The sequence below is a fragment of the Channa argus genome, chromosome 4, assembly GCF_033026475.1.
Source record: "Channa argus isolate prfri chromosome 4, Channa argus male v1.0, whole genome shotgun sequence".
Lineage (NCBI taxonomy): Eukaryota > Metazoa > Chordata > Actinopteri > Anabantiformes > Channidae > Channa > Channa argus.
Window position 1 is genome coordinate 2,574,692 of NC_090200.1, and position 13,159 is coordinate 2,587,850.

General features: G+C 44.0%; 1 protein-coding gene across 4 annotated transcripts in view; it reads right to left on the minus strand.

Moving 5' to 3' along the window:
• The window catches only part of LOC137126137 (beta,beta-carotene 15,15'-dioxygenase-like), a 48,618-nt gene extending 36,794 nt beyond the window's left edge, over positions 1–11,824 (minus strand). Inside the window, exons 1-14 of one of the 4 annotated variants that reach the window (XM_067502608.1) lie at positions 11,254–11,805; positions 5,414–5,488; positions 5,218–5,332; positions 4,913–5,105; positions 3,889–4,112; positions 3,461–3,785; positions 2,983–3,105; positions 2,715–2,906; positions 2,356–2,487; positions 2,045–2,179; positions 1,849–1,941; positions 1,192–1,314; positions 853–969; positions 364–438 (exon numbers count right to left, since the gene is read on the minus strand). In XM_067502608.1, coding sequence (XP_067358709.1) covers positions 364–438; positions 853–969; positions 1,192–1,314; positions 1,849–1,941; positions 2,045–2,179; positions 2,356–2,487; positions 2,715–2,906; positions 2,983–3,105; positions 3,461–3,785; positions 3,889–4,112; positions 4,913–5,105; positions 5,218–5,332; positions 5,414–5,488; positions 11,254–11,299 — 1,968 coding nt within the window. In that variant the 5' untranslated portion in view covers positions 11,300–11,805. Of the gene's footprint in view, positions 1–363; positions 439–852; positions 970–1,191; positions 1,315–1,848; positions 1,942–2,044; positions 2,180–2,355; positions 2,488–2,714; positions 2,907–2,982; positions 3,106–3,460; positions 3,786–3,888; positions 4,113–4,912; positions 5,106–5,217; positions 5,333–5,413; positions 5,489–11,253 lie in introns of those variants that run through there. The other 3 variants (XM_067502607.1, XM_067502609.1, XM_067502610.1) reach the window with 3 other exon arrangements.
• Positions 11,825–13,159: the final 1,335 nt, after the last annotated feature.

A 13,159-nucleotide genomic window follows, 5' to 3' on the forward strand; every position in this document is an offset into this window, starting at 1 on the left:
GAGGGGAAATGGTGGAGTAGAGGAACAGAGAAGGGATGAAAGAAGTTGAGAGGGATGAGGAAAGAAGGAGAAGGTGAGGAGAGCCGGAAAAAGAGAAAAACGAGAGGAAGAGATGAGAAAGAGGAGGAGAGAAAGAGAACAGGAGGAAAAGTAGAAAAGAGAGAGGAAGAGGAGTATAAGAGGAAGATTACAGTGGAATTGATACTTGGCTGGATTCTTGTTTGGCTGTGGCCAAAGCAGTTTTTAATAAATAACATCTAACACAGTGGTATAAAACCAACAGGGCAGGATTTGAACCTCGCGTTACTGTGAGCAGGGGTGTTGTACTCCGCTGTATCCTGCCAATCTGTGTGTGTGTGTTACCTCCTTTGTGTGTGTGTAGAAAGACACAGCAAGGTCCAGCAGCAGTTTCCTCTGTTCCACCCGCTGGATAAACGCCTGCAAACACATGCACAGGTTTACAACACAGCAATTTAACAAGGTGTTTTTAGGGGTAGAGCACTGGGTTGGGATGCAGAAGCACGAGAGCTCGAATCCCACCCCCCGAGGTGTGGCCCCACCCACCACCACGGCCACCCTGGTGCCGGTCCAGAGGCAGGATAAAATGGCAGGTTTGCAGCAGGAAGGTGAACTCATGCCAAATTTAATTGTTTCATGTAGTCCAAAAGCTTTTGTTTTGTAAAGAAGCAGCTAGGATTAGTGCAATCCGAACACTTCCTGTAGCAGTTTTTCAGATTAAAAGTCTTGCAAAAGGACCCCCCACCACACACACACACACACACACACACACACACACACTTCTCAAATGAGGAATATTTGTTAATTCATTCCTTTGTTTGCTCTGTCTGTCACCTGCATGCGTAGCTCCAGGTCTCTTGCTGCCTGGTAGATTTCCTCCTCTTCACACTCCCCAGACTGAGCGAGCTGGTCTGCTGCTTCCAGAAGCTTCTCTGCATTAGTGTAAGTGTTCTGACACACACAGAAAGAGGTAAGATAAGGAGTAGGTGTTGTTATCAGTGCTTTCTGTCAGAAGAGCAGTGCTCCATTTGCTGGTTTAATCCTCTTGTTGAGATGCTTTTATGTGTCATACCTGATACTAGTAAACTGGATATATTTGTCGGTTTCTGACCGTTTCTAACATTTAATAAACATGTATTTGTCAGTGGAGTCAATCCAGATCCAAATTGTTACCTGTGCAACCTGCTGGAAGTCATCGTGGCGTTTTTGAAGCGCTCGTGCTCGATGCAGAGACTTTCCCACGCCGCTGTGTTTGTTCAAGAAAACCTCACCGTGCTGCTCCACCCAGTCCAACACCTGAGAGAGAATATAAAAAGAAATGTGAGTTTAGGCCGAATCTCAAATCTAACTCTTCAAATTTATTATGTGACATATCAAAATTGTGATTTTCTAAGTCAAAGTTTAAAAATGTGAATTAAAAATGTCCAAATTATAAAATTATTGGGATTTATTGGGATGTAGCTAAAATTGAGAAAATGTGACATATCAAAAATGGGATTTTCTAAGTCAAAGTTTAAAAATGTCAACTTTCTGAAAATTACAAGGATACTAAGGCAAAAATAACAAAAATGTTTTAGAAGATTCAAAATATGAGTCATGAATTCAAAATACAGATACTCAAATTACTATTTCAGTAAAACTTAAAAATAAATTAAAAATGTTCAAATGATAAAATTATCGGATTTTGTAGCTAAAATTGAGAAAATGTGACAAATCAAAATTACGAGTAAATAAGTCAGAATATTGAAAGATATTGGTCAAAAATGATTAAACGTAATAATAAGTCTGCATGAGAAATACGCAAAAAATATCATTGAGGTTGGATTGTACCTGTCTAACATCTTGTTGAAACACACACAGCTGCAGACGTTGGTGGAGGCGGAGTTTGCGGCGCTGCCACGCCCCCTCCACCTCATGGTGACCCTGCAAAACAAGACGGAAAACTTCACGTCAGTCCACCTGTCTGCCGGTCTGTGACGTATGCTGCTCAAACCATGGATGTGAGACCGGCCGCAGTGAACCGCACCTGCATGACTTGGTGCAGAACTCCCATGATGCCGTGTGTTGCGGGGGTGAAGTCAGGTTTGGGCGGAGAGTTGTCGGAGTCGGTGATCGAGCAACGTTGCAGGACGTCTAATAAGGCTTTACCACTCTCACTGACCTGCAGCCAGACAAGTGGGGAGACAGACAGGTGATTACTCAGACAGACCGGTTTTCAAACAGGTGCAGATAGAAAGATGTTTGTATAGACAGACAGATGTTCAGGTAGACAGATGTTTGTATAGACAGACAGATGTTCAGGTAGACATGTGGGTGTACAGACAGTCGGCCACGTACCTGCGTATAGTTAGCAGAGATCTCCTCATTCAGCTCCTGGTGTTTCTTTATTGCAGCCTCCAGTTCTGCTGTTGCCGAGGGCAACAACCCTTCAGAGCATGCCTGAACCCAGCCCTCCACTCTGAGCAGGAACTGGACAGACAGACAGACAGACAGGTCAAGAAAAAAACAGGTGGACAGTATTTAGTCCTGGTGAAATAGGCAGACAGGTAGACCGAGAGGCAGGAGACAGGACAATGGACAGGTAGGCGGGTGAGGAAAAATGTCAGATATGGGTACACAGTCAGTGGACAGAGAGACAATATGTAAACCGGCAATGACGGATACATAGCTTGACAGTTACAAAGACAGGTAGATACCTGCTCTGCTCCCTGGTGGAAGCCTGTTGCCATGGCAAGTGTGTTGCTACGCTCCTCCAGCGCCATCGTCAGGGACTTCCAATCGTCTTGCAATCGCGACGACACCGAGGCGATCCTCTCTGCTCCGTAATGACCGGCCTCTGCGAGCCTCGCTGCCACGGTAACCACGCTATCCACGTTCACGCTGCCGTTCTGCACAAAGACACAGACAAATGTTAAGGGTTCGATAAAGTCATTGACACCAAACGACACCGAAACTTAGACTGACCATGCAGTTGGCGGTAAAGTGCTGGTGTTGCGTCTGGAGGTCGAGGGCGTGCTGGTGGTTCTGGCCAACCTCGGCTAGGCTCTGCACGAACAGCTCCTTACTGTGAACAATCCACTCAGACATCTAAGACAGAGACAGACAGAAACAATGAGTGAGACAGGCAAGAGAGCAGCTGTTCGGTGTAACATGCCTCGTGGGTGTCCTCCATTGCAGGCTTTCTGGACAGTTGGTAAGAAACTTTGGGAGAGACCCAGGAGGAGCTGAAAAATGTTGCTAGGAAAACAAATATCCTATTTTGCTGAAGCCACTGCCACCACCTGACTTCATATAAGTAGCAGGAAACGGATGGACTTTACACAAAAACATTTACGTCGCCTCCTAACATGTGTTAGGAGGTGTATTATTCCTTAACACTAACCTAGGTAGGCTCATCCTCCCTGACCACCTTATGCAGGTGTACTCACAGACCCCCCCTCACCTTGGTGGCATCCTGTTCAAACAGGTGTAGCTGCAGTGCCTGGTCCAGGTGGAGCTTCTTGTCACTCCAGCTCTGCAGCAGGTGGCTGCGTGCCGCCTGCAGCCGGTCCAGAAGAGAAGACACCTTTGGCGCCACACTCTGGAAGTCAGCCCCACCTGACAGCCAGCTGCCATGGCTACCACTACCACCGGCAATTTCATTGGAGGAGTCGCCGTGCGAGGGGCCCAGGCGCATGCGCTGGAGCAAGCTACGACCTTCTCGGTCAAGGGCGTCGACGGGCGCTGTGGCGATGGTGTTACGGAGACGACCGTGTTCCTCAAGAAGCCTGGAGAACGACAATAACATTTTCAGGTGGCCTTAAAATATAACAAGTTCTAAAACCTAAACACATTCCAATAATTCACAGTCAGTGACTGGTTCATCCTCACTTTCTGGCCTCTTCAACATCCTGTGGCTCTGGTATGCGGTTCAGTCCGGCCTCGAGCGTCTCCAGCTGGGCCAGCAGCTGCATGGCGGCCCCCGAGAACTCCTCCAGACCCAGACGCAGCTCGGTCCACTCCACATGGTCGTACTCCAACGAGCCACCGAGGTCGGAGGTCAACTGGGAGGGGTCAATGAGCCGGGAGAGACCCTCCACCGACACCAAGCTCGTCTGGAGGAGCACAGCAATGGTTTACTAACACTCAAAAGATTACTGCAAATACAAAAACTATACTTCATCTTAGAAGTAGACACTAGTAGACAATACTATTTATTTTTTCTACTACTTTACTGCTGCCACAAAAAACATTTAAAGTACCAGAATGAGATTTAAAACTTGGCCAGCAGTAAGTTTAGTATAGATGTCACCACAGTAATAGTACTTTACTTGAGTACAAACAGGAGGAATACTTCAGTTAACAGCAGTAGCACGTCACATAGTACCTTAGTAGTATATTGGTTATCACTTGTATTAACTTTGCAGCATTAGTGTTTCAGTAAGTATCAGTGGCACAGCTGTAAGAAGTAATAGTACCTCAGTATCAGTAGCATTACTTACATTTTTTGTATGAATAGTAATTCTTTGTATTTCAGCAGTTGTTCTGCGGTATTCTTTCAGTTAGCGGTAATGGTAGTAGTATTATTGTATTATTATTATTATTATTGTATAAGTTATCAATACTGGTAGTAGTTTTTGGTAATATTTTCAGTAATATTCTTGCAGTAGTCTCTTAAAGCTTAGGTTTGACTCCCTATATTGGTATTACTGCAGTTACCGGTGGTAGATCTTTATTGACAGCAGGAGAACTTAGCAAAGAAGTAGTTATGCACCCATTAGTTTTAATACTTGTGTAGTAATCTGAAAGAGTACTGCAGTAACAGATCTCTGAACCTGACACTGCTTTTTCTGTTGTTTCAGTCTGAAGGAGTCGGGTAGTACTTTGGGTAGCAGTAGTAGTACTGCAGTAGTACCTCGAAGCTGAGCTTGGCGCTGCCCAGGTTGGTCTTGTGTTTCTGCCAGAAGGTGTCGGGTTTGATGAGCAGCGCCGTGTGGATGTTGGAGGAAAACGACTCCTGCAGCGTCCGCAGCACTGGCTTCACACTGTCCCACTTACTGCCACGCATGTCCACCACCACGGTGAAGCCACGAGCCCGCACGTCCTCACTGACACACAGACGGGTGGAGACAGGTAGAGATGGAGGGGGGCAGTATGTTTATGTCCCATTTACTTCCACACCTGACTGAGGCAGAGACAGGTACACAGAGAGGACTTTACCTGGGTATGGTCGCCAGGTAAGTGACCAGTCGGCTGAGGTCTTCCTGTTTTATTCGATCGTGATTGGTCCTGGCAGGGAAGGTCAGGATTGGTCCGCCTCGTTTGTCGCGTCCACCTGCAGAACACAGCTGAGTTAAACTGGGTCACATCAGGACTGAACTGGGCTAAAAGCTGCGGCAGAGTGTGCGTGAGGTACCTGACACGAAGGCCACTTTCTCTCTGAGCACCGTCAGGACGTCGACCGCTCGAACACATTCTGCTTTACCTGAACCTGAGAGACAGACGGGGACACTTTTGTCAAATCTGAAAGTATTTGCAGATAGACTTTTTTTCTGTCAGTTGACTAATCGATGAATTGAGTAATCGCTTTGCTCTGGTCGGTGGATAAAATAAAGGATTTTGAAAATGTCACTTCAGGTTTTGGGAAAAATGAAAAACATTGTTTGACATTTCCAAGTCTCAACGAGAAGCAAGAAAGAACAAGCCAGGAAAAAAAGCTTGTGTGTCATCATTTCTTTGTGAAGACATCTTTTACTCATCTCAGAGTTCATTTTATTTTACACGGCTACTATTAATTACAAGAAACACACTTTCACCAAAATGGGCCAGTCAGGTTCAGAGAGGAGCAGACCCTTCGTCTTCCAACCCCTTTGAGGGTTCAGGCTTGGTTTTGGGGTTGAGGTTAGAAACGGGTTCAGATTAGGGCCTGGATTTAACGCACTATGTCAACGAGTGTCCTCGCAAGCACAGAAAGACAAGCGTGTGTATGCTGCAGACAGATATTCAGGCCTCCCATGTGCGTCAGATCATCCTGCACAGCGGGAGGAAGCTAAGCTAACACACACACACACGACTGAGGGCATTAAACGTCTCGCATTAACAGCTCCACGAGCAGCGATAACCCTCAGAGAGAGAGAGGGAGCCTAAAACAGGAAGGAGGGAAAGGGAACGTTTATCCAACCTCCTTCCAGTGTCCTCTTTCTCCTTCATTAGTGTCCTTGACTCCTTTTTTGCTTACTGGACTGATCTTTCTCCTCGAACCTCAGACCGGCAGCTTAGTGCCAGATTCACTGTCTGTTTAATCTGGACTAGTTATGTGGTTTGGGACCCCTGATGGATTATCAGCCTGTACTCCCGTTTTTAATCCGCATGGTACCTTGTCAACAGTGTCACTGCGCTGAAAACACAAACACTCTGGCCATGTCAAGCCATACTAATAAGGCGACTCCTGTCCAGTGGGGACTCTTGTGAAAGTAGTTCAATATTTGCATGCAATATTCCCTGCACCATATCAGCCTAAACACTTACGAGCTCCACGTGCACAAAATGGTAATTACATGCTGCTCAGCGCCCAAGAAGAAAGAACAACCAGCATGTGAGCATCTCTGTGCCAAAGGTGAAGGCGTTTGGTGACTTGGACCGACGGAAATGAAGGGTGAACCGTTAAGGTTCCCGGTGGCCTTCAGGTTAAGTAGCAAACCCGTTTCGGCTATGTTTCAGCACAGGTGGACGTAATGCTCGTCTCTCCCTGCTTCCTGTGGACAACACGTGTAGAAAATAGTATATGAATTATTATATTATACATATATTAATTTATGGATGTCCGCTCGCCCTCCCACAAACTGGTGGTACGTCCACATCAGCAGGACAGTTGTTTGATTTTAACAGCTCCCGGTGGAGATCACACTTCACCGAGGGACATAAAACAAAAGCGTCCGTCTTCTCTGTGAGATCGAAGCATAGCTCATCCATTAAACAGGCATCAGAACGGCTCCTAAAACTGCTATAAGCGACGGTTGCCCTCTGCGGTTATTACAGATGTGTGTGTTGTTGGAAGAGTAGTGGCAAAAGTGATGCTGAAACAAAAGCACCAGATTCAGAAATGCATTAAGAACTAAAACGGAGCTGGAAGCCGGGGTGGAGCTACGCATGCTACTCTGCCCCCAACCCAGAACACTTAGAACTGCACTGTTTGCAATGAAAGATGTTTGTGGGATGTTTCATTTAATGTTTGTGCTTTTGCTGCAGTGCTGCACTGTTCATACAGCATTTATAACTAAGAGAAGTTTCATCCAGTGTTAATATTGCATTTTAATGGTTTGAACTTCTCCCGTTTGGCCTTAAGTCTGTATTTCTCATCCAGAAAACGCACACAGACCCTGGGTGTGTCCGAAACCACACAATCTACAGACTGCACACACATCAGAGGGCTGATTCGAGTCAGGGTGAGTCTGGTTGACCCATTTTTTTTTTTTTCTAAGCACAGTTATGATTCTGATTTGTCACGAGTCTGGAATTTAGGTGGAGCACGTTAAACACTTTAAGTTTAAAGACGTTTTAATGGGTTGTGTCTTTTTGCAGCACATGAAATGTTCCCTGACTGCAGACATTTGTAATTTTTTCCAGGCTGTTTCTGGAAAGAAGTAAAAATTGTACATTTTTTGTACATCACATAAATCGCGCAGCCAGTATCTTAATCTTTGACTGTCTTTATGCATAGAAAACAAACTAAATTAAATTAGATGTAGTGCTCTGTAGCTCTGCAGTGCAGAGGAAGAAACTTAAAACGCGTAAGCTGCAGAAAGCGTTAAAATACCCCATAAATGTTGGAGCCTGGTTAGTGACTGGTCAAATGTGGGTTTTAACAAACCGTACAGCTGAGCTCACACCAGCCCTCTTACAGACAACCTGCAGGGATAATCGCTTTGTGTGCTACAATAAATCCTCAATAAGGACGGAACACGCTGTTAATAACGGACTTGTCCCTCCACCGTCTTTCCCCTGTAAATTAGCACTGAACCGGACGAGAAAACAATGATAATATACTTGTTCTCTGTGCAATCAGAGTGTGTGAATCCCACAGACCTCATGTTAATATGTTGTTTAACAGGTCTAAGAGCTAACAGCCTGCAGACACTAATGAGTTAGTGGTGGGTGTTTGTGGTCTGTAAACATGACACTATGTCTAGATGCAGCATGTTCTACCATAGCGCTGCACGCTGACTTTTATCAGAACACCCAATTAAGAACCTGATTGATCCCTGATGCTCTGCCTGTCAGGGCCGACCAATCCTAGACCAGCTGTCAATCAACGCGACTCCACACCAGTGCAGAGATTTGGGGAAGGGATTTCCATTCTGATGAAGCTGTCTCCCACCAAAAAAAAAAAAAAAAAACACACAGAGCCACTGAGTCAGTGTAAAGCTTAAAATAGCTGCTGTACAGAGCAGATGAAAAGCCTTCAGAGAAACTCGCTGTCAGTCTGTCAGGACTCATCACACTGATTATACAACAGAAAATAATGAATACATTTCACCACAATGTCCTCTGAATCTCCCAAATGTCAGCCTCGAAGAAACGAAGGCATTAGAGTGTGATACTGGATTTTGTTAGGCCGATACCACCATCGATATTAAAGGAATTAATGGTAATTTATGCAATGAACACGAACAAAACAAAAACAAACGAAAAAAAAAGTCAAATTAAATAAAGCGACAGTGTTATATGTAAGTTCACATTATAATCCACTTTTGTCGAGTATTACAGTCTCACACTGCTTCACAATTAGACGCTGCTTCCCCGTTTGCCAGGTCACTCGTAGTACAAGTCCTCTCCCGGCGCCACACTTAAACAAACAGCGACTCAACCTGCCGCTTCATTCTACAATCACCTACAGCTGCTTCCCCGTAAAATCGAAAGTTGGGTCCTACTGTGAGATGGCTAAGCTACGATTTTACTGTACAGCAGCTACTTGGATTTCATTGTGGAGATGCTGCTTCACAGCAAACCAGACTCCGGTTGCTCTTTATGCCAGTTTGGGATCATTTGTGATTAAACACAACATAGTGGTTAACACGTTTGAAATGTTTCCTAAAAATAAACTAGTTTTTTTTTTTTTTTAGTCAGTTGTGATTCTTATTTCTCCAAATTAAAAATAAGATAAGGTCAAACAATCCTCAGTGTCCACACTATGGCATGATTACAATGAAAGTTTGTGGCTTGAAAATCGTCATTAGTTTCTGTCAAAAACGTTTCCTGTAACTTGAAAAGGTTCAGTAACACTAACACCAAGACACTGGTCCTTCAAGATCAACGTTCTGCTGCCACAAGCAAAATCTTTGTCAGGTTGTCAAGTTCAAGTCCTTGTCAAGTCAACTCGGTGAATCACCCCGACATTCAGTTTGATTCTAAAGCTGTTTGGAGCAGAAGTCGTGTGCAGTGTTTGCCCAGCTTTAATCGAGCCTGAAGCTATTTTTCCAACCAATCACACACAAAATGGCAGTGTTGGCTACAGTCCTGTCAGAACCGAGCGGTTAAAATAAATTTGGATCATTCCTAAATGTGGAGGTCAGCCCTCTCATTTACCATCGAATTAGTAGGCCCTTAAGGGTTTGGTTAGTTAATTAGGTCTTAAAAAGTTAAAGCTAAAGCTAAAAATCATTATAATGAAAAAGCCTAAGACGCCATCAAGAATCTTGCATTTTTTTGCTGCAAGTCTTTTCTATGGCTGCAAAAAAATGATTATTTTCACTACTATCACTCAAAACTGAAACCTACAGTTTCTTAAATAAATGGATATACTAGTTTACAGTATACCAAATATTTTCAAACTTACGCTCACTTAAAACTCAAGAACAGCTTAAAATCCTCCCTTTTGAGAAGTTGGACCCAAACTAATGCTTTGTATTTTTCCCTGATTAACGACTTAAATACTGATCGATTCATCCCTTAATTGTAAAGGAACTCTTGATTTAGTTTTGTGTAATCTGCTCTCTGGTGAAAAATCAAATAAAATACACGAAACTGAAGCTATGGTTACCTGCAGGTTACTTTACTACCTAGAACCCTAAATGGCAACAGTTGAAATGATTTTAATAATTATCTGTCAGCCAATCAGTAGCAGTGATGGGACCTTACTCAAGCACTTAAGCACAGCTTTTAAGTATTTGTACTTGCAGAGTACTTTTTATCATTTAGCTGTACTTTTTACACCATTGAAATTCTGTTACTTTGCAGATTTCAGCTATAATCACAAAATATGATCAACAAAAGCATTTTGATGCATTGACATAGGCTAATGTAACACTAACATCAAGGCATGAAACAAAAAGTGAAATGCTAAGAACTAAAGTGTATTTTTATGATATGCTCTGATGATGTGAGGCTGTGTGCTCTCAAATAAGTGAATTCTCTAAGAAAGTACTTTTGGTGTAAGAAATTACTAGATAAGTTGCTGCTACTTAAAAATAAAATTGATGAATTTAATCAGGACTTTGCAGAGAACAAAGCTCCTTCACCTGATAATACTGACTGGTTTATAAACAGAAGTCTGAGAAAATGGTTCCTCCGGGTACAGGCAGGTAAAACACCCCCCACCCCCACTACCATAACTCCCTGAGACTGAAAGAGACACAAAAAGAGTACAAACGAGGCAATTAACAGTTTCTAGTCCTTTTGTCTCTGTGATTTTGTGTATTTTAAATGAGCTCTGACATTTACATAAGAAATATTAACGCTCCCTTCCTTCTTGGACCCTCTGACCCCTGACCTCTGACCCCTGAAGGCTGTAATCGGTTCAGAATTTATGTATTTTAACAATACTGGTGTAATATGGACATGAGCTAGTAATGTGTACTTTAACTTTTGGTACTTTAAATAAAAGCAAGACTTGTAACTAGAGCATTTTACTTTAGTGAAATATCAGAGTATTTTCTGTGGTATAAGTACAAATACTACTATACCGTAATTAAAATGAATGAAACATCAAAGCAGTATAATAAACAGAAAACGCTATGACATTATTTTACATTAAAACACGCACACGCACGCGCACGTTTAATAATCAAGCAGGCCTTCCCACAATCCTCTTTGATAGGACTCTCACTTACACACACCTCTGAGCCATTGGACAGAGGGATGCTGACACACACACACACATTTTCTGAGTCAATGGGCGGATGTGGAGGCATCATGGCGACAGCAGCTCCCACTACACACACACACACACACACACACACACACACACACACACCCTACCTGCCGTCGCCAGGCCGTCCGGGCCCGCTTCATCCACCGGATTCATCCTCCCTCCCTCCCCTGCTCCTGCGCCTCCCTCCTCCTCCTCCTCCTCCTCCTCCTCGCCGCGCTCTCTCCTCCGTTATGTGCCTTCGGTTGCTCCGCTCCTCGCGCCTCCTCCCTGCCTACCCGTCCATCCCTGCGGGTTTACATCAGATCGGGTCGGTCCAGGCTCCCGTGCAGGTCGCACCGTTGGACGGACGGATGTGTTCCCTTCCTCCCGGTACCGATCACTGCTGCATCCTCCTCGGCTCAGCCTCGACGGTCCTCTTCCTCCTCCTCCTCCTCCGCCGCTGCTGCTGGCTGCTCCTCTTACGTTACCGTGATCCCGCGCGGCATCGCATCACATCACGTCACCGTTACTGGTACCGTCACCGTTACTGCCTGCAGATAACAGCTACCGTACCCCTCTGCTCCCCTCCTGTCCCTCGGTCCTCCTGCCGGTCCAGGCAGCGGACGCTCGGTCGCTCGGTGTGTTTCAGCACGCAGGCGCAGCGTGGAGAGAGGGGGGCGCTGTGCACGAGGGCTGCAGCTGCTGCTGCACCGATTAACACACACAAACACACACACAACCCCCGCCTCATTCCGTTACTATAACGTTACAACTACTGTCGGTACAGTTACTAGTAACGCAGTTGTTACAATAATAAGATTGATTCTGCGTGATCAGCTGAGAGCAGCATTTTAAAAATGCTGTTCTATTCTATGGTTTTTGTTATTTTATTAACATTTTATTGTAGATAATCACACTTATCCAAATAAATACAATTATGAGTTTAATTAATGCCAAAGTCATCAAATTAGTAATAGCATTTGTTTAAACACAAGCCTAAGTCGTTTCGTGCAAACAGATGCTAAAAAATGCCCAAATTACAGTAATTAATAAAGCGATGTGAACTGTGCGAACGTGCACATACAAAACTCGTGTTAGAGAAACTAATCCAAGTCAACAAAGCACATATTTGCTATGGATTGGTCAGAAAAAAATATTTTCAAGAATAGGAATGAGAAGCTAAAAACTAATAAACATTTTTCTCCAGCAGTCACTTACATCAGGCTCCTGAAAGTTCTAAACATGAACAGAATAAGAAATGAGGAGTGAAAGCAGCGGAAAGACACACAGCGCTGAGTGACTGAAGCTGCTGAAGCCGAAGCCACAGCACCATCCTGAGGCCAGGTGAACTTTCAGCAGCCAGGATGCGCAACATGAACCTGCAGGAAGCGGTGGAAACAGTTTTTACTTCCACATGAGGCTGTTTACACGTGTATCAAACCGTAGTATTGGGGAAAGATGGTCTTTAACTGTAGTAAAGTATGTAAAACATCACACAACCTTTTCCCGTCACTGTTGTACAGCTGATGCTGCAGTTGTGTGAAATTGCACTAATGTATTGTTCAATACTTTATGAGCTGTTGATTACTTTCAGCAGTGCATCATATTCTACAGATCAATTTTCACTTTACAGGAACAGTATAAACATTTTCAGTCTGACAACAGCTGTAGTTACGATCTCAGGCAAATGTGGCAATATTTTATTAATGATATTTAACTGATCTAGTATACATACTCAGTAAAATGCCTTGATATAATAAAGCCCAGAATTACAGCTTATGAGTTCTTATAATTAATTTAGCTGTCATGTTATACTTGTTTGAGCTGCTTAATAACTGCCTGCTTACAGTTCTCACAAGTCACATCGTCACGTGTAAAATGCAGCACATGTAATGACATTTGTCCTTTGTGTGTGATTTTTACTTTGACAACAAATCTTGTTTTATATCAGCCCAACAAACCCAGTAAAAGAGGATTCAGCGTAAATTTCTTTTGTCTGTTTTGGTGCAGAGGCGCCGTCGCAGCGTCGTGACG